Genomic DNA, 25019 nt, shown 5'->3' with positions numbered 1-25019 from the left:
TTACTAGATTGAATATCAGATCAGTTAAAGAATCTATCAAGCATCCTACAGTCTTTATTTCTGCACTGAATTTCGGTAATTGGGCCTGTTTGATCGCTAATGTAAACCAATAATATTGCATTTATCATCAACATTCTGATGATATTAAGCCATGTATGGAAAAATGAATAGGCTACCCCTTGCTAAAGATGTTTATTTGAGCTCTTAGGCGCTAATTTAAATGTTGGGCAGAGTCAGTCTATGAGCAGAGTTCTTGTAACATCATGTGGCATGAGACAGCTTTTAGTTGACCTTCTGCTGTTATTGTTTAGGGTGTTTCTCATGGTATTAAATATTGTATAGCTATTAGGCAGTCTTTGATTAGACTTTGCACTTTGCTTCGAGTCTTTTTCAGTTGTTTAGTCCACATGGAAAATTGGGCTATCAGAATAATGATGTGGCATAACATTAAGCACTATCCCTTTCCAAACTTTTGTCTGTGCTGTAGGCCTGGGTTCATGTTTTGGCTTCCATGAGACTTCACCTGAGTATTTTAAAACATATGCTGTGAACACTTATGCAAGGCTTTTATTTAACTCCTAACTCTCATAAAATAACCTAATAGTCACAAACTGAAAATAGTGTTTACACCCCACATCATTAGACTCACGTGAACGCGCTGCGCGCGCAGTGTTGAGAGCGCGCGTAGAGGCGGTCCGGCTGTCTCAGTTTCTGTTATCGCTTTTTCTGTTGCTACCTTCAGTTAAATAGCGAAGAGACGAGAGCGAGCGGACGGCCGATTCAGGATATCTTTTTCACCTGGGAAAATAATAGCGTATTCAGCATCGACGGCCGCTCGACAGGTAACGTTATCGTATACCAATAACTGCCCTTCGACCGTGTAAGGAAACTGAGTAAATGTCCCGTGGAAGTGCTGTTTTCCAATAAGGAGATGTGTGGGACGTGCCTCTCTTTGTGCCGAAGCAGTCCTCATCGTGGTCATTGGAGAAACGTTTCCGAATTCACTAATTTTTCAAGCGGTGCTTGGTCTTAGCGCTTCAAATGGGTTTCTGGCGAAGTCTCCGCAGCCTGTCGGGGAGATTAATGTCAACGGCATTGTTTGCTTATTATTGTTAGCAATTTTGTTCGAGTTGAGGATTCTCGGGCCTCTTGATGTAAATAGTGGCGTCTAATGAGCATGTAGCAGCGGGATGTGCTATTCCTACAGGGTTAATGATGAGTGTTTTCAATCGCGGTCTGACAGCTCTCCGGTAAAAGACGGCCACATGTATTTCTGATCCATCAAAAGAATACGTAGCATTTCATGTCACATAATGAGCTAGTTTCGTGACGAAACAGGGGGCCCTTACATTAACAATCTTAAAAAGAGTGCCTTTTTAGAATCAAACAGTGGAACTGTTACAATGAAACGCAAATCAGTCCGTAAGAGAATTTGAAACAGTCGTTGGAAATGGTAGTAATTGCATTTGCCGCAGGCAGCCACGGCCTTGGGGATTCCAATTTCGGTTGGCAAGGGGTGTATAAACAATGCAATTACATGTTTGACATAGTTTTCTTCCATCACAAACAAATCAACTAAAGTAGTCGGAATGGACTGTTCAAGACATGTCTATCACGCACTCTTAAAAAACACTCTGCCCTATGGATCCTACCCTTCACCATGGGAGCCGCCACGCGTAAAAAGGATTTTAGACCGGCCTTTACTAAACATTCCAGGCTTGACGAGGAGGGCAACGGCTCTTTTATGACCAGTCCCTTGAGATCAACCGTCATCTGAATTCCCCATTTACATTCAGATTTTTGTTTGATGACACAGTTGTAAAAGAACTTCAGATCTCTCTCTCTCTGAAAAGGTTTTATATCTCTTGAGAGTGGTCTAGAAATAAAGAGGCTTTGGAGAACCTTTTCACTGCAGCTATCACTCATGACTAAACTGTAGATGTTGTAGAACTGTAGATTCTCTCAGGTTGAATGGATTTTAACCATCCAAAACCATCCACTGTGCTATTTTTTACCTTGCATGTTGCCTCTTGGAAGTTTTTTTCCCTTGTCTTCCACATTAATTAGTCTTTGTTAGATCACAAACGTGCATGTGACGAAAGGCATCAAGTGCAATGTGACCACCATACGTTCTGAGTCTAAGGCATATCGAGGTGTCTGGCAAACATCATATTTGAGAATCAGTCATGATGAGCTTAATTCAGTGGACACCTTGTCTCATACCTCATACCATGTGATCCGGAATCTTTATACCCCAGATCGCTCCCTTCCACACATCTCTCTGCATACTCTGGAACAGTTCTCTAACCATTTATTAGCACGTTCTTCTCTGATCATTAGTAAAACAAAGACTGTGCTTTCAGCATGTGTATGTGGAGGGAGATCTTTAACCTGTAGCCCCTCATTTAAACATGACCTCTGACCTTTGATCCCCCCCCCCCTCGACAGGGCCAGGATGTCCAGTGAGGTGCAGAGAGTGGACGACAGCCCCAGCACCAGCGGGGGCAGCTCTGACATCGAGCAGCGCGAGTCGGCACCCGCCGAGCAGGAGCGCGAACAAGTCCAGCCCAAGAAGAAGGAGACCAAGATCTCCAGCAAAACTGCCGCCAAGCTCTCCACCAGTGCCAAGAGGTAACACACTCTACTCTCATTGGTGCAACATACGGGGAGATGCAACACACACACACACACACACACGCACGCATGGGGCCCGAGTTCGGCGGGGATATAGGTAGTGGGAAGTTACGTCAAGGCGGAGACTCTGAAATGGACGGGACCTCCCCGGTGAAGTGAAATTGAGTAAACAAATCTCATCCAACCAGTGTTCAATTCTGATATTAATTAACTATCATGCAACCAGTGTTCAATTGTGATATTAATTAATGTCGGCCTGACTCTGCCAACTTAGTGCATCTGACTTCGCTCTGGCCACTGTGCGCATGCACTGTCAGCAGAATACGCTGGCAACCGCACACCCACAGTGTGCAAACGAGCAGTGAACAGTTTCCAAGGAACACATTAGCAGCATCCATGTAGGCTTTGTAAACCTTGGGAGCCGTCCACGTGACTGCACTGAGTGCACACCAAACGGTGGGATTCCTCACAAACTTCTGCATGTGAACAGCGCGCGCGCCTAATCCTCCTGTGTTGGGATCAAACGCAGGTTGCATTGTTCACATTGGTTTTGTCGCCGCGCAGCATCTGTTGTGCTTCTGAGTTAGGGGCTCCGTGCCATGCCATGCGGGCTGGAGCCAGCCTGCTTATTTGAAGTCTGAGGGAGGAGAGCCAAGAGCTACAGGCGACGCGGCCACAATGAGCCGCCGCACAATGCACTGCGCAGTGCGCACACAGCGGTACATTTAGAGGGATTTGGACGGGCCGCGTAAATTGATTTTTATGGTGTAAACTTGGACAAAAATGTAGAGCTTCACTGTCTGTAGAGTTCTGCTTCCCTGCGTCTGCCTCTGCTATGATGGTGTTTCCCTGCCCTGACCTGCACTGTGTGCTCTTTGTCCAGCCTCTTTGTGGGAGATATGGCTCATGCCATCAGCTGAGTAAACCATTGGCCAGGACTGCAGTCTATGTAGATCAGCATAGAACTGTCTCAGGAACACAGTACTACCGAGACTTTCTGATCTGAACATTTAGTGTAAAGGTTCAACACTGATCTGAACATGTAGTGTAAAGGTTCAGCACTGAGTTGAGTTGTTTGTTTGTGTTTCTCTCCACATAGTGCGAGTGCTGTAAAGGGCTGTCTGCCTTTTAGCCTTACTGACTCAGGCTGTCCGCTTCTTGAAAGGAACTCAGTGAATACAAACAGTCCAGGTGACTCTCACCTTTTTAGGTGTCATCATTGTTCATCCTCTCTTGGGATTAGTCACACCTCTCAAGACGTATTTATAGCGCAGAAAAAAATAGAATAGAGGAACGGATTTAACAGCATGACACGCAAAGTATTTTAATCAGCATATGAGACTGAATATGACATAATGTCCTGACAGAATGTGACACACCAACAGTTTCTGCAGAGGACCTAGATAAGAATAGCTATTATGCTATGCCATTAAAATGCTTGGAGGAGGATATTGGGAGTTGAATATCTTGATAGGTCGTAACTGTGGCAGAGAACCAAGGTTCTGTTGAAGTAATGGAATTTGAGACAAACCCTATTCTACCACACAAAAGTCAATTACACCAACAGAAGGAAAATCCTTGAATGAAATGAAGTTATGACTGTCGGCATCAGTCATACCTCATCAGTCAGATCTTGTCATTGGACAGCAGGAGGAACTGAGCAGTTATAATGTTGTCTTTTGTAACAGATTTCTTGGTTTGAAATGGGTACTTAATGAAGTGGTGTGACCGCAGCCAACTATCTTACGTAAGCATAACAAATAGGCTTGCACGAACCTGACTTCACATGGTGCTTAAAAGTCCTTGAATGTAATGTAGCCTAAAGGGTGAAAGCCCTTGTGGATGTTTCTGTTTATCTCAATAATAAAACATAGATATTGGAAGTGACATTGGCATATCATGTCGGCGCCATTATGGTGAAATATTCACTGTTTACAGAGCTATTATACTATTAGCTTGTCATAATGGATGTAATATGACAACAGATATGCATGTTAGTAGTTGGGCTTGTGATGCCAGTTTAATGTCCTTAAACTTTGTGTTCCAGGATCCAGAAGGAGCTGGCTGAAATCACACTAGACCCTCCACCTAATTGCAGGTAAGTACTGGACTTCTTTCAGTTCAGTAGTGAACACCCATGGATTACTTTTCAATGAGTGAAAGTTTCTCTCTCTCTCTCTCTCTCTCTCTCTGTCTGTCTCTCTCTGTCTATGTGTCTCTCTCTGTCTCCCTCTCCCCCTCTCTGTCTTTCATACACAACTCTTTCTGCCTCTCACTCTGCTCTCTCTCTCTCTCTCTCGCTCTCTCTCTCTCCTTTTTTTTCTCTGTTGCGTCCTGCTGGGTTTTGTTGGTCGAACAGCAGAATAATGGTTATTGTGTGTTGATGAGGCTGTCAGGCCTTTGAGGCAGGGGCACGGTTGGGCGAGTGGCAGCGTGCATGTGCCCTGGTGGCAGGGCCAGGGCGGTGTGGTGTGGTGTGGTGTGGTGTGGCGACTCCCCAGGGACCGTGAAAAAAAGAAGCCAGACCACATTAAGTCAAAGCGGACCCCAAGTCGACACGGTCATTGATTATCCCTGTGTTTAAATCAGCAGTCATTACCAGGGGCCTCGGCGTTCAGCAACAAATTGAGACCAAAAAATGGCCACTAAGAAAGTCATGAAGGGGATTTATGTTGATTTTTTTCAAGGGTCTGCTGAGGACAGTCACTCGCTTTCCTTTCCCTCCTCATGAGCACACCCATGTCCCGTTTTATTTGCATTCAGTTGATGTGGAGCTGGGTGTTACCAGCTGGTAGTGGAGAAAGAAGGCCAGTAATCTCTCAGTTCTCAAGTCTTTTTAGCACAGCTTTAGGTAAGAGGTTGGGGCAGATACGGGGTCATTTTCGTGGGAGAACCAAAATGGAAATGGAAAGATCAGTGGCATGGCTGGGTGCTGTGGCTAATAAAGCGCTCATAGACTCACTCATGCAATTTGTAGTGAGTGGCTGAATAAATGACAGCCCACTAATGAAAGCACAGAGAAGTGAAAAATGTCTGTGAAATACGGGACTGCCGCTATGTCAGCACGTCACATTAAATGGCTTTGTCTTGCTCAGAAGCCGTGCTGGTATGTGACAGATTACACAGAGGCGTTGGTTAAATCAGACACTCATGCTGTTGAAGACCCTACCCAGCACACTCAGAGGAGAGCCTCCGAGCATTTCTGTAGACTCTGATACCAGCAAATGCGTACTGAAAAGTGTGTCTATCTGTCTGTCTGTCTGTCTGTCTGTCTGTTTTTGGGTGATGGCTCGTCTGCACCCTCCTATTTCCCTGCATTATTAAAGGAAGGGAATGCATTTTAAGTCAGTTGACATTGCCATTGTGCAGTCTGTTGAGAGAAATCGCTAGATGTTGCAGATATCGGTGTGCAGGCGCTCATTGTGCCTGTGTGCTCAACCAACCTTAATAGGATTTCACCAACAAAGCGCATAAGAGGCACCATTTGGACACTGAATGTCGCTGTTTAAGAATAAATACTGGAGCACTTTATCTGTCAGTTCATTGTAGCTCTTTAAGCTGTTGTGAGAAATGGCTCACAGTTTAGGACATGATGCTGTCAATCAAACCAGACAAACAAGCTGTAAGCTCACTGGCCCTGATATCCCAGCCCTGAACAAGTGGGGTGATGCAACGAGTCTGAAAGGGCTGCGTTGGGAAAGGGAGGGGAAACCAAATCTGTTTGAGTCTTGAAAAAGCCCCCAGTCTCAAAGGGATGTGGAGAGCACCACAGAAACCAGCCTTGCTGTGTGTCCGTTTCAGTTTTCTCCCGCGGACCCGGACAGGCGGCCTGGATCTTGGTTTCTCCAGAGCTGGGCCTCTGGTGCACGGAGATATCTCTGCCCCCTCGCTGATGAGAGACCCCCCTTCCCCTGGCCCAGGCGGCAGCAGTGGAGACCCCCTTCCCCCTTCCCCCTTCCCCTGGCCCAGGCGGCAGCAGCGTCTGCCCCCTCCTCTGTGTGGCTCTCCCCTTGGGGAAGCTGCGGGAGCCGTGGAATCAGGGCCATTTTTCACCTTCTGACCATTAGCTGCAGCAGGGGGGGATGGCATTAATATTCATAAGGAGGGGATATTGGGGAAGGGTGTGTGTGTGTGTGTAGTGTGTGAGTAGTGTGTGTGTGTGTGTGTTTTGGGAGGGGGGGATGGTGTATATGTTGGATCAGAGAAGCCCTTGGGAAATCTTCTTGATCATTATCTGAAGTTGCCATCCAAAAAGATAAAGGGGAAGTGGAGAAGTCAGGCTAAATCTCCTAGATTGAGCTCAAAGAGGACATTAGGGGGGAGTGGGTGGCTTTGACAAGAACATTTTCATTACCTGTCATAATAGGCCCATGTATGAAGCTTGGCTCAGTTTCAAGGAGAAAGGGCTAACGTATTCCAACTCTGCACAGTTCCAAAGTGTGTCTCATTGTTATACATGTAGCTCAATATCTATGATATTTGTTTATTTTAATAAGCAGTGCAAACGTCTGTTTGATCTCATACATCATAATGAATCATTGTCTTGTTATATCATAATTTGTTTTTGTTCCGATTTAGAGAAGCAAGGCCTGGGATTTCGTCTTTCTAACCATAGTCTTGCTATAACGCGCAGACAGCCAGAGGCACTTTGAAATGTTGTCCAGATCATTTGATAACTCTCCCTTTTTCCTGGGCTGTAGTACTTTTTTCTGTAAATCACCATATAATGGTGTCTATTCAGATGTTTGTTTGACAGTTAACAAAGCTTAATGTAATTTATTAAAGTTGGTGTGTGTCTCTGTGTGTCTGTGTGTGTGTGTGTGTGTGTGTCTGTGTGAATTCCATTGTTGAAGTGTGCTTTAATACACACAATCTTGCAAGGATTTCCCAGCAAAGTGAAGCCATTAGATGAGTTTTTCAGAGGAAGATGAGGCCACTGTGATTGACAGAAGCCTAATCCTTCACTGAAGTAGAATCAGGCGACAGAGACTTGGCATAAGAACAAATAGCTCAAAAGTAAACAGTCGCTCCCAGAATCCATTACCATTTTGGTAGCGCCTCCATCTTTGGGTTAATGGATTTCTCTGACAGACTAGATAAAGAATAGGCACAGGCAAAGCGAATGAGGAGGTTTTTCTTATTGTCTATCGTAATTATTTGGACTGTTGTTTAAAACACAAGCATCAAAGCAGTGGTCTGTTTGTCATGCTAACAATGGTATTAGCCACAATAGACTAGTTTCTCAATTTTTGTGTTCTTGTGGCATGATGTTACGGTTCTAACATAATGTGATTTGGGGTGCATCAGTTGATTACTTTAGGAATTCTTAGTGATAAACTGTAGGCAAAGATTATGTATTATAATAATTATCTGTATTACATTATGCATTAGGGGACCAGAGGCAAGCATTTGAACTGGGATTTTCCTTTGCTTCATTTTTAAGATGCAAGAGGGGGTGAGGGAGTGCTTTCTCATTGCTGGGGATTGACCCCGGTGGCATTTTCAAGAGATGTGTTTGGAAATCACATTACAAGAAAAATCAACGCAGTAAAAAGACTTTATCACAATGCTTTTAAGAAAGGAATAACCTCCTTTACCCTCCTTTTATTGCTGTGTTGAGCAGGAAAACTGACACGGGGAAAAACAGTTTTTATTAGCAGTGCTCTTAAGATATTTAGAGTAATGCGATATCCACTCCATGGCCAGTGAGCGGGTGAATATTCCTCTCTTTTAAAAACCGTCCCCAGCCTTTTGAATTGCCGCTGTGTAACCATAGCATGTGTGCTTGAGAGGAGAAGTGAAAACGTGTCCTTGACTCGAGCCGTTTCATCTCAGCACGCACAGGGGTAAAAAGGAAACTGCTGCCACACAGAGCCCACCTTCGGGCCGTAATTGGCACGGGGGTGTTTTTCACGGCTAGGAGAAGGCAAGATTGCTTCATTAGGTTCCTGTTCTGATAACCGGCTGTGGCTTGACTCTAATAGGAGATCTTAACTGAACAAGCGTGTGATGCCAGGCTGTGTGCGTGCGTGCTTGTGTGCGTGCGTGCGTGCGTGTGTGCGTGCGTGCGCGCGCACGCTTATGTGTTGTGAGGTGAGTTCAGATGGGGGGAAATGGATTGGAGGGCTGAAATAAAACGGATAGTGGAAAAAGTGACTTATGATTTGAACACATTTCCAGAGAGGGGCAGCCAGCGCTTCATAGCATTAAAGGTTGTCTGTTCTGTTTGACCTTTTGACCTTACCTTCTTTCTAATGTGTTACGGAGCAGTCTAATTGGTAAACTCTGTAGTGTAAGTTGAAGACTGTGATATGGTTTGAATGTAGAAGCATTTTCCCTTAGGTCCTTCTTAGAGCATGTCCTTCTAACTCATTTGGGCTTAACTAACTGTATTTTGTTATGGTCAATTAGACCTTTGTTAGATTTCCTACACACATTGTAAATGTTCTCAGATTTGTCCATAAAACCCTCTCCTCCCCCACCACCCACACCACACTCTTAAAACAGATGTCCCTATCTGGACACAGAGATGTGTTAAAACAACACAAATTGTGTTGTTTTCAACACATTCGTTTTAAGAGAGCATCTTTTGCTTTACATGAATAGCCTGAATGTAGCCATTTGTGTGTCCATTTTAAATTGTGATATGGTCAGAACATTGCTCCAGTGGTACTGGAAATTATCTGCAGTTTTTGCACACTTGGAAAAGGTCAGCTATTGTATGAAGATGGTGGTCATCAGCCTGACAGTGGAGACATTCTCACAGGCACATTTGTGCTGCTCAAGTGCAGCTGGATGAAAGCAATATCTGAGTTTAATATGGCACAGAGAGCTGTGATCTCTTCAGTGCAGAGCCCCAACACTGAGAGAGAGAAGGTCATGCAATATGTATGGAAATAGTGATTTGCTGGGTCATTCATTTGTTAGTGTGTGAAGCCAACTTTGAGAAGAAGACCTGTGGATGAACTGTGAATACAAGAAGAGTATAGGGATGCATAGAGCAGTCTGTCAGGAACTTGGCAGCTTTAAGCACTTGATAAGATCTCCCCTCAAAATTTCGTTCCATAAAAAAAAAATATCATCTATTAGTAATGCCTTGAAACCACAATCGCAAATTTCAGTGAGTTATTCATGGAGGGGAAATTGCTCTTGATGCACGCCACGAACAAAGCAGACATTTTGAAAGCGCTCCTTGATGTTTGATGCATACGTAGGTTTCCCTGTGTTGAGTTTATCCCCTCCCTGTCACTGTTTATCTTTAAAGGATTCACTCTAATGAACCCCCGAGGGCGAGCAGCTTGAGAAGTCCATTCCCTGGAGAGGAGTGGTTTCACGGGTGGGGTTAAAGGGGGCTCCTGTGCACTTACAACAGTTTTGAGGTCTTGAGCAGATGGCACAGAAACCACATCCCATACCACAGAGCAGAAGGTTTCACTCGTGCACAGGGACTTTCACCTCAATGTGAGTCACCTGTTTGTATCATTGAAGAGTCGCCCAAATTTAAATACCGTTGAATTGGACCTCGAGTGCCACTCATTTCACGGTTGAATTGGAGTTGGGTCAAAGCTGAGCTGAAGTAAATGTGTCCGTGAAGTACAGTTGAACAACTTGTGTAATATCTAACTTTACATGATACTCACGACACCACTACATACTGTTGGAGATTATGGACAGACACTTATCCAAGGTCACTTATCCAAGGTCCAAGGCACAACAGTAGCAGCTTGGCATCAAAGCCACAGGTTTGTGTCTAGCCCAGGTCCATAGCCACTACACCACCACCACTGCTGATGGAGAGAAGGGTGTAGCTGTAGACGGAGGGCTGTTTGCAGGAGAAACATCTGGGCCCATTTTTGTTTTTACTGTTTCCTTTCTGACAAATTGCCAATAAGCCTCTTTGTGCTCTTTTGGAAAATATGCTTTGATGATTTTTCTCACTCAGTGTAGGCTTTTGAAAATAATCCAGTAGTGTCACAACCCACACCCACTGTGTGAACCCAGTACAAAAATGAGGGCAAATCCCTGCCAAATAAATCTATAGTCATTCACACTTAGAATGACTTTGTGTACACTCTATTTGCTGCATCTCTGTTTGAGATCCGTCGATTTTTGTTTGGGAATATAACCGAATGTAGTTATAGCACTCCGCTCGTGATGATCACCAGACACCAATCATGTGCTTCATTGGAGACAGGCAGCATGCTCTCCTGGCCTGGGCCACACTGTCCCCATAGATGTGAATATTCTGCTTTCCATTGTGTACTTCTGGCCACTGTCATTTCTATCTGTTATGTTGAGTTGTTAGACTGTCTACCGGGCATTTGTATCATACACCAGGGATGATGTTAGAAGGCTGTTATTAATGTTTGTCTCAGGCAAAAGTTAACATAAGGGCCTGTCTTCTTGGGCTGTCCACTGTTAACTGCTTCAGAAGTTATTCTGGCCACGGAGATACAGAAGGCCTTTGCCATGTGGGAGGTGGCTAGGGCATATGGTCGGTGTTGCCGGGCAACATTTAGTCCTGGCATGTACTCTAAACTATTGACTCACCATTTAGCCAGAGGTCAGTGCTTGTCAGGTCCAAACACAGGCTACAGGGGCAGCATGGATCTTCTGCCTGCTGTTGTCTCGACTCTTCTCTAAGGCTGTGAAGGGTGCCACCTCCCCCCTCATATGTGTACACACACACACACACACACACACACACACACATACTCACTTACTCATTCACTCACTCCTCATCGCTCTCCATCTCTCTCTTTCTCTCTTTCTCTGACACACACACACACTCACATGCCCACACACGACTGTCAATGGCCATGAAAGAGTCCCTTGAGTCCGGGGTGCTGAAAGTGGCCTTCTTTTGTCTCGCCTTGGGTCACTCTTTTGGGAACCTCTCAAAAGGTGTGTGTTAAACCACATGCGATACAGTATGTGTGATGAAACACTCCTCGTTTTGTCATTACAATTGAAACTTGAAATCATATTATAATAATATGGACCAAATTTGTGTCTGCCTGTCTTTCTGTCTTTCTGTGTACAGAAGTAGGCCTGTCTGTCGTATTTATTGTTAAAGAATCTCATGGCACAATTTAGCACATTGTCACATATTGTCCAGAATTGTCCAGTTCATGTTATTTTTAAGTACTCTTTTTTTTATTCAAAGTTGATGATTTTAAAAGCAAGGTTTTCATCAGTGGTTGTTTTTGATTCCATTTACCCCGAGTTCAAGTTCATCTTTGTTGAGAGAGTGATGGGCATTGCACAATCAGTAATTGCATTGCTGGGCTATCAAAGGTAGATAGGAGCTCACTATCGGTCACAAGATGCCTGTAATTGCCAGAAGCTCACTTGCATCATACTGAGTAAAAATATATATGTGCTCATTCATATAACACTTTTAATATCGGTTGCCATTCTCCACGTTTTCTGGACAAAGATAGACTAGATAGAGCATGAGCTCCCTAGGGCAAATAGGAAAAGGGAGGCTCGTAACGGAGGCTCAAACAGCAAGTGAAAAACTGATGAAATCAAAGATAACCGCTATTTGATCATGCTGTGAAAGGATTTTTTAGTGCTTTTTGGTCTATTTTCTTTGTCCTTTGTCATGTCCTGACATTTACCAGACTACGTTTTTATTTTACTTGGACTGAACCATTGGTCTCATTGATGGGGTATTTGATCACATTTGCTGTTTGTTTCTTTGTTTGTTTGTGTATTTACAGACAGCTAAAATGGATCCCATCACCATTTATTATAGGTCTTTGGTTTTGGTTGAATGTATGTATGAATGTTGTTGTGTGTGAGGAGAAAGAGAGGTGGCAAGTCCAGTGCTTTGTTGTAGACCGCCAGTATTTGTGTTTCCATGCAGCTGTGTGTGTGTGCGTGCGTGTGGGCATGTGTGTGCATCTATGTGGCAGTGCTTTCGCATGATGTGTTTGTTCAGTGTCTGAGAACATGCACACTAATTATATGATCTTTGGGACATTGCACAGTGTCATGGGCCTCCTGAGCTGGCTGTTGTTCCAGACGGTCCTTGGCACACGTCCAACAAGGATGTCCCTGTCAGCCGCATGGTAATGAGGGACCATGGGGGAGGGAGCAGCCTAAATATGGCTTTTATCACCAGGGAATTATGCAGATGTGGCTAGTGTCTCATTTAGAACCATCATTAGACTACACAAAAAATGGGCCTGGTGAAAAGCTTTGTGTGAATAGGGTTTTAAATAGGGGTTTATGTTTTTCCATGTTTATTCCGTGTAAATCCTGTCTGTGAAATGACACTGGGTGATTATTCATAACCAGCTCCCTCCAGACCATGGCAAATGCAGCAACGAGGAAGTTCAGCAGACGTGAAAACCAGAGAAACTAGAGTTACCACTTACAGTTGCTAGTTATTTAGTGTAGGTGTATTTCATTCAGATTATTTTCATAGAATGACTGGGACTGTTTGTGCAGATATACTGGGTTGTGCGGAACATTTTTGAACTGTGAATATGATGAGATATGTTAAGTCACTGGGTTGGTGACTAACTGTATGCTTCTGTTTTTGGTCGTCAGTGCTGGCCCCAAAGGTGACAACATCTATGAGTGGAGGTCCACCATCCTGGGGCCTCCAGGTTCTGTCTATGAGGGAGGCGTCTTCTTCCTGGACATTGCCTTCACTCCCGACTACCCCTTCAAACCACCGAAGGTGAGACGATGTCCATGAAGGTGGAACTATTTCTGCTTAACAGAGATGTGTTCTGTACTGTGTATTTTTGTGTCTCAGACTAATTAAATCCTTGTTTAAATGCAAAATATGCCTAGTGTGCTGTGGTCCTGTAGCTTTCACCATCATTTTCATTTAACTTATAGTGACCTCTCCTGGCAATGACGAGTGTCATTTCTAGTTGGTCTAGTTCATTTTGTCATTGGTGGTATCAGATTTCTTCACCTATGTGATTCTAATGTATATCTTGTTTACCCAAATGAATTACGCCAAAAGGCCAAAAGTCTTATAGCGTTCTACTAAAAAAATGTCCTAAATCCATTGTAGTTTTATGTAGGAAATTTACCTTCAGCAGTGGTGTTTTCATTTGGGTGCTGTGCAGGATACCAAACTTCTAAATCCTTGAAAGATTTTTTATCTCATTTCACCTAGATCCCAATAAACTACTAAAATAATCAAATCAGTAGGTTTGTCCTTCCAGGCTTAAGGTCTGGCTTTTATATGATGATACCTACCTGTGTAAGAGAATACAGATACATGTTATCTGTTAAGTGTTATAGCTTCAGATTGGATTTCATTGGTTTTTAGAATCGAGAATGCTGTAGAAAATATCTCCTCTTTTTTCTTCAAGAAGAGAAAGGAACTATTCTGGTACCAATTAGAATGCTGTAGGTTTAATGTGTCCAAAGAATGCCAGCGCCCATTAAAAGTTTCCGCAGGAAGGTCAGGGTCATTCCGCCACATGGAAGTGCCTGGTTGGAGGAAGTCAGTTTCAGATGTCAAAGACACACTATTCTCTCTCACACACACACACACACACACACACAGGCAACACAGGCACACTCGTGCACAGATGTTGTGCTTTTGTTTAATGTGAAAGCTACTTTGCGAACGTCCTGTCAGTGTGTGATATCGGTACCAGAATATTTCATGATAATTGTTTTCTTCAGAAACCAAGCTGCCATCTAGCTGTGGTTAGGCAAACATCAACGGAAAAAATAATCAGCGTTCGAGGTATTGTAATACCAAAATTGTCAAAGGGCCTGTGTGTCTGCTGATTTCTATTCCAGCTAAACTGCAGCCCTCCTGATAAAACTAATCAGACATTTGAAGACTGATTAGTTATTTAAAGTAATGGGATCGGACATGTGCCTTTCTTCCTGGAACAAAAAACCTTACCACATTGACAAAAACTGACTCAATTAAACAACTATCACCAGTTTTAGGATGGCACTTGACGCAGTATATCACACACACACTTACACTTAAGAAAAGTGTCTGCTAAGTACCATAACCATAACTATCTTGATGCTTAATGACACCATATCTTTTTTTAGGTAACTTTCCGCACAAGGATCTACCACTGTAACATCAACAGCCAGGGTGTGATCTGCTTGGACATCCTGAAGGACAACTGGAGTCCAGCCCTCACCATCTCCAAGGTGCTGCTGTCCATCTGCTCCCTGCTCACAGACTGCAACCCAGGTGAGGGATTTTAAGGGGTGTCACGGTAGGCTGACCTCCAGAATTTTCCAGCAATATAACCCTCAGCCAAAGCTGTTAAAAAGGCTATAAAACTAATTGTATTATTCGCAAATAAATGACGCAAAATCTTTAAAAGAAACTTTGTATAATTATGACCGTTGCGCAGCGAAGCGGCGGTCATATAGGTTTAGTCAGAGTTTGTTTTCTTTTTTTTTTTCTTTCTTCAGTAATTTTGTGTCAACAATTGCCGGGACACTGAAAGACGGGTGCACAAAACTTGGTGGGCATGTAGCCCCACATGGATGACACAGAACCCTTGTTTTTCGATTTAATCCATCGCCCACTTGCCGCACCGGGCCCCCCGAAAGGAGGATAGACCGGACACAGTTTTCTGTGAATATCTCAGGAACTATAGGGCCTGGTATGTTGGTCTCAAGGGGCCATGTCAACCCATCCCATATTCACTCATTTGAGGTATAGCGCTACGTAGTTAAAAATGCAAAAAAAGCAAAAATGAGGCTGTAATCACAGGTATCTTTGGCTGACATGTTCAAAACTGCACCAAATTTGAGTAGGATCATTATGACAACCTCTGAATGTATGCCAAGTTTCGTGGAATTCCGTTCATGGGGAGCAATTTCGGCTACACGTACACACACATAAACACACACATGCATGCACACACACACACATGGACACGCACGCAAAAACACACACACAGCACACGTACACTCACGCACACACATAAAAACACACACACATGCAGGCACACACACACACACACAGATAAACACACACACAAACACCCCATTACCTCTCTACACACTCACAAGCGAACCCACACACATACAAGCACACATACATGTATATACAAAACAAACACACACTATGCACACACTCATTTACATACACACAAGTTGGGTGATGGAGTAGGAGATGGAGACAAATTGACAACCGTGGTTTATTTTTGCGGAGAGAATGTGCAGGACTGGGCGGCGGTCATATTTTGTACCACTCTGCGGTACATCTAGTTCTCTAGGAATCAAGTGGTCTTGAATGCTTGGACACACACATGTGGTAAAAAGTGGTATTACAAGAGGGTCAGTCCAGCTGGCTGGTTTGCATTCTCCCCCTTTGTGGATATCTGGGCAACACAGATAGACATTTTTAACATTGCGTCAAAATAGTTATTTCTTGGTTATTTTTTAACATTTTAAACATAAACAAAACCACACCACATGCTGCATAGAACTTTTAACACAATAATGACTTAAAGAAAGTCAGGAGTGACAGTATTTTTGTGCAGTGTTTGTCTCCACTGATGGCTGAAGCCTGCCAGTTGCAGACTCTTGCCTTTTTTACAGTGAAGCATCAGCAGCACAATTTTAGTGTAATCGCTGCAGTCTTACCATGTCATAATAAAAGACTGTTCAGTGCACATTCCTAATGAGGTGCATTAGAGGTGCATCTCGTAAGCATTGTATAGATAAATAGGGTAGTTTCAGTAATTACACCTAGGCGTTAGGCCAAGCCTTGTGTCTTTACTGGTCAGCAGAAAAATGTGTTGTAGATGTTGTCTCAGAGAAAATGGCTTATCTGTGTATTTTTTGCCCACTGTGATACCAGGACCATAAACCAAAACAACACGTCATTGACTGCAAGTGCCCAGCGATCAGATCAAAAATTAGATATCACAACTCAACATTTGATTTTTCTGACTGTTTCTGACAGTTTTCTGATAAAAAATATGTTCCCCTCTCTTTCTCCTGTTTTCAGCTGACCCTCTCGTCGGAAGTATCGCCACGCAGTATTTGACAAACAGAACGGAACACGACAGAATAGCGAAACAGTGGACAAAGAGATATGCCACATAGATCTGGCCTGGTGGTCCTTTCGTGGCTCTGTCCTCCTCACCCCAACTCTCTGCCCCCTCACCTCACCCCCCCCCCTCCCCTGTACCTTTCTACCTCTGTTCCCTCTTGGTCAAAGCACACTCACCAGGTGCGGCCACCAACCCTGGCCTCTTCCCTTTGTCCTTTGTTGACCTTTCTGTGAAGAGAACTGTTTTTGTTCCTTGTTGACTTGAAAGCTTCTTTTTATACAAAGAGTTGTTTGGGATTTTATTTTCCGATTATCTGAATGTTGGAGTTACCCTAGGAAGGGAAGGGGGGGAACAAACAAACAAACAAAAATAATGATTTGCCCTCAATTTAATGTATGTATATCTTTTTTTGCTTTTTTTAAGTGTACTTTGTAAAATTTTCTGTTTATTTACGATAAAAAAAATGTCTAATATTAATCAAGAAACAAATGTTTTTTTATTTGTCATGACAAGTATGAATTACATTACATTGGCATCAGTTCTACCAGTGTTTGTAATGCACCAATTGGGCCAATCAAACCAAAGTGGACACACTGGTGTTCACTGGAGGCATTTTCATAATAGCACAGATTTAATCACACAAAAAGAGTGCCCCCACTCAGTATACACAACTCACACCGGGAAATCTTACAAAGTGCACACATGTAGGTGGCTGGAACAAGTGCAGACTATATTTTACTTCTGCCATAGTCTTTTTTATGTTTTGAAATAGAGTTCTTTGCATGTACAAGGATGAACAGGTATTTCCAGCAATTTTGTGCTTTTTTTTAATTTTGTTTTGTATGTATTTTTAAACACGCTGTCAAAGCAGCCAGCAGAGTTAGGCTAGACCTACCTGTTGGCAAAAATGACCATGTACAGTACATATTAGCTACATGCCATCTCTGACTTGGCAGAGGGGTTGTGCACTTGCTTTACTAAAAACACCCAATAAAACACTGTGGTTGAACTGTATTGTGCATTCTTGTGTGCATTTCCTTTGGTCCGCTGAGAATAGACATTTTTGGCAATGATTTACATCTCTTTGCCTCAGCACATCCAGGTCATTTCATTATTCATGGCATTATGGAAGGAATGCAATTCTGCCAAACAGTGGCGTCGTTAGGTATGGGCATTCAGGACTATAGCCCCAGATGTTTTTTTATTAGCCCCGGATCTCTCACAACATTTAATAACGCAGAATCTAGCTTATTTATAGTTTATATTCCGACCGTGTATTAAAACCTTTAGATGAGATGGACCTATTTATCAAACATAAACATCTCTTCACCATCTATATTAATGATATTGTCTCTTCTTTAAATGGTTAAGTCCACCTTTATGCTGATGACACTATTTTGTATTGTATTGCTGGCTCTGTTCAACTTGCCATAGATAATCTACAACTTTCATTTAATGTTCAAGAAACTCTATTAATACTAAATGAAAAGAAAACTAATTATATGCTATTTACTAGAGCAAGGGACATTGAGGTTAATGGTGTGCAAATAACCACTGATCCAGCATTGATAGTCTCTGAATAGAAATATCTTGGTAGGCTATCTGGCTGGACGAGAAACTCACTTTCTTCTACAGAAACAAAGCCAGCCTCCCTATGGGAAGTAGGCAATAAGTTGTTTAGCTGTTTTATGTCAGTTCTAGATATAGTGATGTGATATAGAAATGTTACTGCTTGTTCACTTAAAGCCCTGGACTCTCACTCTGCCCTAAGATGCATTACTGGTGATGGCTATAGCACTCATCATTTTGTCCTTTATGGTAAAGTGGGTTGGTCATTTAACCATCAGTTAACTTTAAAAACAGGCATTTTACTTTGGATAGACAATACATCATAGGAGTGATTAACGTCAAAAGATCACTGGACTCTATTATTATTATTATTAGTAGTAGTAGTAGTAGTAGTAGTAGTTGTAGTATTTTAAGGACTGACCAATTCCGAATACTGTCTGAGGGTGTATTACTGAGCAGCACGCAGATTGTGCACATTTTTAACATGATGGACAAGTATTACGCCCAAGAGCCCATTAACAGATTTTGGCCATAGCCTGTTATGTTTGCGTTGCAAAGGTCATTACAAACACACAGCAACATAGTTTTAAGTTCGACCGAATATTCCCAATATTTCGCCGAAGACTTGATTTCTACCGGTCACTGTCGTCCGCCTACTGCAGCAGCGGCACTTCCGCTATCAACAAGCCACAGATTTGAGAAGCCAAGCCAGCAGCCAGCGTACACCATTCCATACCCTTGTCTGAACGTAACTGCGAGGTGAGTAAACATGGAAAAGTATGCTTTTCATGAGTACATATCTAGCAGCATACACGTTGTTGAGTTCCTTTCGGTGTTGACAATTGGATTTGCTCACTGTCTTGTCTGGAAAATCAAACAAGGCAGCTACATAAAAAGTAGACAACGAGTCAGGGTGGCTGGCTAGCGTTTAAAACTCGTTAGCTGTCTGCTAGGTAACTGACCGTGTTTCTGGTCGTGTTGCTGGCCGTGTCTAGCCTAACCATGATTATGAGTAAGAAGTCATTTTAGAGAGTTCTCGAATGGCGTTGCACGTACAGAAGGACGAAAAATGCATTTGTTTGCACCGGTTCCAAAAGCTGTTATTGTTTTGCTAGCAAAGATTAAGTGACCAGTAGTTAGTAATTAACATCAGCTATGTCTGTAGGCAACATTTGTTAGCATTCGTTGGTCTTGTGAGTTGTGTCTGTTCACTTGCCATTTGTTTGTATCGTCCTAAAGTTCTTTCCAGCTCTAACCAGGAGCAAGTCTGCAACATAAATTCAAGTTACTTTCAACTTGATTCATCGAACGCAGAATGCCAATGCTGACTTAGTTTGCTAACCTACTAACGTTATCGCCGCTTGAAATCACCTGCTGCTGACAGACTGAATTAAAGCACCAGCCAGGGAGAAACGCATTAGCCTATTATAGTAACTGCTAACTGTTATCTCTGGGTGTACAAAATAGAGAAAGATTTGATTAATTTACATAAACATTTCACAGCGCATTGTTGGACATGCCAGCTTTATTTTTTTCAATTTACAGGAGCTCTTGGTAAATGAACTGCGAGCTTTCGAGTAGAACGTTTTCAAATACTGATTACATTGGCCGAATACCCTTACCTTGTATTCACAGAAATCGACCTCACTTGTGACCTCAATAATCTTCAAGAGGGGTTAGAGTGGAAAGCCATTATGAGCAAGACCTCTAAATTGGTATCCACAAGTGCAAAAAGGTAATGGATGATTGTTTTCTGTATGTAGCTTGAGATCCAAATACCCCAGAATATTTTCTGACAGGGTTATGAAAATAGTTTTGGATTTTTAACTGGTGTGATTAGTGACCTTTGCCTCATAAATATTCAATGGACCACTGTTGCTATCAACTAGAGTGTGAGGTGGATGTATTTGTGTTTTAATACCGTTTTGGGCTGTTTATGGCAGGATTCAAAAGGAGTTGGCAGACATAACTCTGGATCCTCCTCCAAATTGCAGGTGAGTGGTTTAATGTATTTTTCATGCAGTCTTTTTTTGTTATTTGTTTTCTCAGGGTTGCTATAGCACATGTGATGGAATAAAGTGTTTTTGAAATATATCCAATTTCCAATTTGAGATGTGTTGGCCTACATCAGTGGAGTGGGATGGACAAGGCTGCACTAAATGATGTGTCCTCCAGAAATCCGTACTCCGGCTCAATATCATTTGCAACGTGTGTTCGTCACAGTTAAAATAAGACCCAACTGTTACAAGATTTCCTTTTATCTTACTTTGGCTTGAGTCCATTTAGCTACCCACAGCAGAAAGACATTCTGATTTAAAGAACAGAAGGAATGAAGAAGGAATGTATATTATGTTACCCAGTGAAACATACATTTCCACCATTGGTGGACAAATCCCAAGGAGTGCTGTGAAACATGCAGCATTGTGTAGATATTCTGATGTGCTATTGAAGTGGGCAAGAGTTTTATCTCTGCTTGCCTTCCCTGTCATTAATATTTTTCAGATTCCTGTATGTAGTTTTTTGTTTTTAAACGGAGTAGCAGGGCATGCACCTCAAATATATTGTTTTTGAAATTATATTTGGATAATACTCTATTGATGAAAAGGCGTCTAGTTTAATTTGTGAAAGAATGTGACTTTTCTTTAGATTGTGGACTCATAGTCCATAGGACTGCATAATCTTGACACACTGCCTTTGTGCCTGGCATGAGTAGGTTTTGTGCTAAAGCAGTGTCGTGTTTAATCCCACAAGATTACCAGGTGCAAAGTGCTTTGAGTGTTCATCATAAAAGGGCGCCCTGGTCTGAAAGGAGCCTACAGTGGTCTTTACTATATTGTTACTATGTGGAGAATTCTTACCTCCAGTCAGAGGAAGGAGTTAATACAGACTTTTATGACCTCCAGTTATAGTGTATTGCCAGTCTCTTATGAGCTTGAATTAAATAAGTGTTAAACTTGGATTGCCCATATGGGACAAAGAAATAAATTGAACTTTGACTTGAACTTGACTATGCATATAAGTGTAAACCATGCAGAAAAAAATCATGGGGTGGCCGGCGGGCGGCGCATCACTTCACTTGAAGTTGACATGTCTATAACTTCTTCTATTCCCATCTACCATGATTTTCATTCACCATGTTATACTTCCTGCAGCCATAGCCACGACTGTAAACATGAGTCATTTTCAGTTAGTTTATGTACGGACTCTGTTTTGACTACAGTGCTGGCCCCAAAGGTGACAACATCTATGAGTGGAGGTCCACCATCCTGGGGCCTCCAGGTTCCGTCTATGAGGGAGGCGTCTACTTCCTGGACATTGCCTTCACTCCCGACTACCCCTTCAAACCACCGAAGGTAATTAGAAAGACCATATTTTTAGGTGTAATATGCATTAAGTCTATTTAGAAAGTCAGCATTAAGATGAATTAAATGTGTCTAGTGTATTTAGATCAAGCAGGCTGTCTTTAATATATGGATATACCAGAGGAACACAAGTCATACATTTCCAAAAACAAGTCACTTATTGCATTAATCCATCTGATTTTTTTTAATGATCACATTCCTTTTTGCCAGGTAACATTCCGTACAAGGATCTACCACTGTAATATCAACAGCCAAGGTGTGATCTGCTTGGACATCCTGAAGGACAACTGGAGTCCAGCCCTCACCATCTCCAAGGTGCTGCTGTCCATCTGCTCCCTGCTCACAGACTGCAACCCAGGTGAGGTCAAAACCTGTCTGACCAGAGGGGTATTTCACAAAGGCAGAATTAAGACATCCAAGATAAAGAAGTGATAAAGTGAGGTTTGACATAGCGTTGCCGGTCATCCTAGCTCAACTCATTTCACTAACGCCAATACAGGACGAGTAGGAGCGACTAGGACAAGCCAGGTGTAAGTAATACTTACACCATACGTGCGGGTTCTCGTTTCTCCCCCAAAGAACTCACGGTTGGAATAAAAAAAATGCGGAAAATAGGGTCATTTACACAAAGTGAACAACTGCTTTTGATATAGACTAACAATGAAGTAAAGTTTTCCTTTTTTGAATAGGGAATCATGGCATGTGTGGTAGACCAAAAGAATGCAAATTTACGTATGCACCCACGTGTGAGTGCTTCCTTGTTTTGGCACGCAACGTCATTAAGAAAGCGCTTGCCACTGCAAAGATACACATAGTATGACTATCTACCTTTATATTGTCTTTATAACCGAAAATTGCCCCTCCACTTCCAGTCAACTACTACAGTAGACTATTCATCAAACGCCTATCAACAAAAGAAGCAAACGAGTATGTTAATAATTATGAGGCTATCATAATTAAAATGATAACCATATGGTATTAGGCAGACAATCTGTTGTGTTTTTGCGAGTAAATAAATGTAGCAAATAATATATAAATGGAATAAAGCTCTTAAAAAAATGGAGGTCTGATTTGAATGACAGCTGGCTGAACCAGTAAGACAACATAATTAACATTAAAATTACCGGTAACTAACCCTGGCTGTTAGCCTGGTCGGGACCAGGCTAGGTGCAGAGTATAAATCCCCATAGTAACTAATGTGCCATCTCTTGTGAAACGAAGTTAAGGACAACCAAAAAATCCCAGTTTAATCCCTTATCTAGGTTTTATTAAATACCCCTCAGGGCCCTTAAAGGTGCCATGTGTAATGTCTGCCAAAAAATCAATTCATACTCCACATTCCATAAAAGATGGGGGCAGTATACCTCCAGAAAGCGAGTTGGTCTGCCCTAGAGTAATAACCAAGACACGTGTATTGCATTTTGGCTGGCGGTTATGTTGCCCGCATACCGCCTCCCATGGCCGAAACTGGTATTATGACACCTGTCGGGCTGTGGCTAGTAATTTAGCATGCTAATTCAGGTTGATATCTCTGCAGCACTATACCTTGCCATTTTTTAATGACATCATCGCCCTTATTTCTTCTCATTCTTTTGATGCGTGTAGCTCATTTTTTTGGATATTTTTACCTCAATTCTTACACATGGCACCTTTAACCCAGGTGTCGCTGGTTTGTTGTCATTCAAACTTGTGACTTCTTTTAGAGCCTTTGGATCATTCATTTTATTACCATTATAATCAGATATGTGAAGAGCACACTGTCCCCTGAGCTGCTTGACATTGAGACATTTGTTTGTTGGGTTTAGCCAGTCTAGTTTTACTGTTGATTGATGATTCTGGTGGAAATATAGCCCCTGAAATACCTTTTACTTAAAGTTTGAGGGTTTTCAAATAGTCTTCAATGAATGTCCTGATCCTTTGTTTGTTATCCTGCAAAGTTGGGCTATACATTCTGATATCTCACGAATCGATATTACAATATTTATTTGCTGTGTCAGCGTATATCGCGATTCTTCTGAATTATTTTCTGATTTTTAAAGTATAGATTAGATGACACTATGTACTATTATCTAGAGAAAAGTTGTCACTACAGAACATTTTATTTTTACTTCACATACCTTGATATTATTGCATTGGTTAGATTTTACTTAGTTGACTTTTAGTCAGTGTGACTTCAGGAATTACATGCATCAAGAATCCTGATTACGAAATAAATCAGCTTTCCCCCCCTTCCCCCCTCCTCCACAGCGGACCCTTTGGTTGGGAGCATCGCGACCCAGTACACAACAAACAGAGCTGAACATGATCGAATAGCGAAACAGTGGACCAAGCGCTACGCAACATGACGTGGACATGGACATGGACAACTGGGCCTTTAACAATTGCTGCTTGTGAAACACCTGGACTGCGTTTTAAGGACTTTAGTGTGTGTGTGTGTGTGTGTGTGTGTGTGTGTGTGTGTGTTTTGTGTAAACGTTTCCTCTTGCAAATTTTAATTTATCTTTGCTATAACTGTGAATAAAGAAAAATACCACAAAAGACTGAAACGTATGTGTTTATATGAATTTGTGTTATTCAGGATTATCTGACATTTTTCTGATATGTATGTAACCGATGACAGAATAGTCTGTTGGATAATTAAAGGCAGTATGCGGAGTGATTACTATCGTTAAAAAAAAGTTTAAGTGCGGATATTCGTGATACCCCCACCATAGACAGTAAAAGATGACTCATGGAATACCTCTTGTCCAATCAAAAATGAATAGATAGATCACAAACAACATGCACTTACAGCAGAAAAAGTATAATAAATAAATAATAAATATAAATATATAATAAATAAATATATAATAAAAATAAATATAATAAATAGTATTATTCTATAATAAATAGATCCGGATCTAACTGTTTAGTTGTATAAACAGCATTATCACCAAAGACCGTAAACCATACAAGACTGATGATGACTCCCATTTGGAACTAGGCTACTTTTTAAAGCATGATATTAGCATGAGATAATCCCACACTAAAAACGAATTCATTTATGTCTGATTATTATCTTTGCTTTCTTTTTAAGAGAATGAATTCTGCCAGAACACTTCTGGGACAACTCTTTAAAACGTGATCCACACATGTCAGCCTTTATTTTGTGATCCAATCAATCAGTAGAAGGCAAATGAACTGTGATAAGAAATTATTAAAACACTGGTATTCTGAATTCTGAAGAGTTATGGATCACTAATACTGTTAATACATAGGCACATACACATACTCAACTAATGGGAGGTAGGCTACTGCCCACTTTCCCCGTTTTCGATCCACACTACGACGATAGAAGCCTAGGGTACTAGAATCACGTTGACATGCCTGCAAAAACGTGAAAGCAGGGCTATTACGTCCACCGAGATACGACTCCGCCTCTGGAAAAGTGTGTCAC

At 42.1% G+C, this 25019-nt stretch overlaps 2 protein-coding genes across 2 annotated transcripts; both read left to right on the top strand.

Moving 5' to 3' along the window:
- Positions 1-692: 692 nt before the first annotated feature.
- LOC125305989 (ubiquitin-conjugating enzyme E2 E2) lies at positions 693-17666 on the top strand. Its single transcript, XM_048261107.1, has 6 exons — positions 693-842; positions 2449-2631; positions 4682-4732; positions 13195-13327; positions 14683-14830; positions 16607-17666. The coding sequence occupies exons 2-6, from the start codon at positions 2456-2458 to the stop codon at positions 16702-16704; spliced, it is 606 nt and encodes a 201-aa protein (XP_048117064.1). The 5' UTR covers positions 693-842; positions 2449-2455; the 3' UTR covers positions 16705-17666.
- Positions 17667-18864: 1198 nt separating this feature from the next.
- LOC125305690 (ubiquitin-conjugating enzyme E2 E1) lies at positions 18865-24121 on the top strand. The gene is made up of 6 exons (XM_048260598.1): positions 18865-18980; positions 19857-19956; positions 20165-20215; positions 21442-21574; positions 21794-21941; positions 23831-24121. The coding sequence occupies exons 2-6, from the start codon at positions 19916-19918 to the stop codon at positions 23926-23928; spliced, it is 471 nt and encodes a 156-aa protein (XP_048116555.1). The 5' UTR covers positions 18865-18980; positions 19857-19915; the 3' UTR covers positions 23929-24121.
- Positions 24122-25019: the final 898 nt, after the last annotated feature.

Source organism: Alosa alosa, chromosome 13 (genome assembly GCF_017589495.1).
Source record: "Alosa alosa isolate M-15738 ecotype Scorff River chromosome 13, AALO_Geno_1.1, whole genome shotgun sequence".
Classification (NCBI taxonomy): Eukaryota; Metazoa; Chordata; class Actinopteri; order Clupeiformes; family Clupeidae; genus Alosa; species Alosa alosa.
Note: the sequence above shows the minus strand (reverse complement) of the source record. Positions and strands in the feature narration are given on the sequence as shown.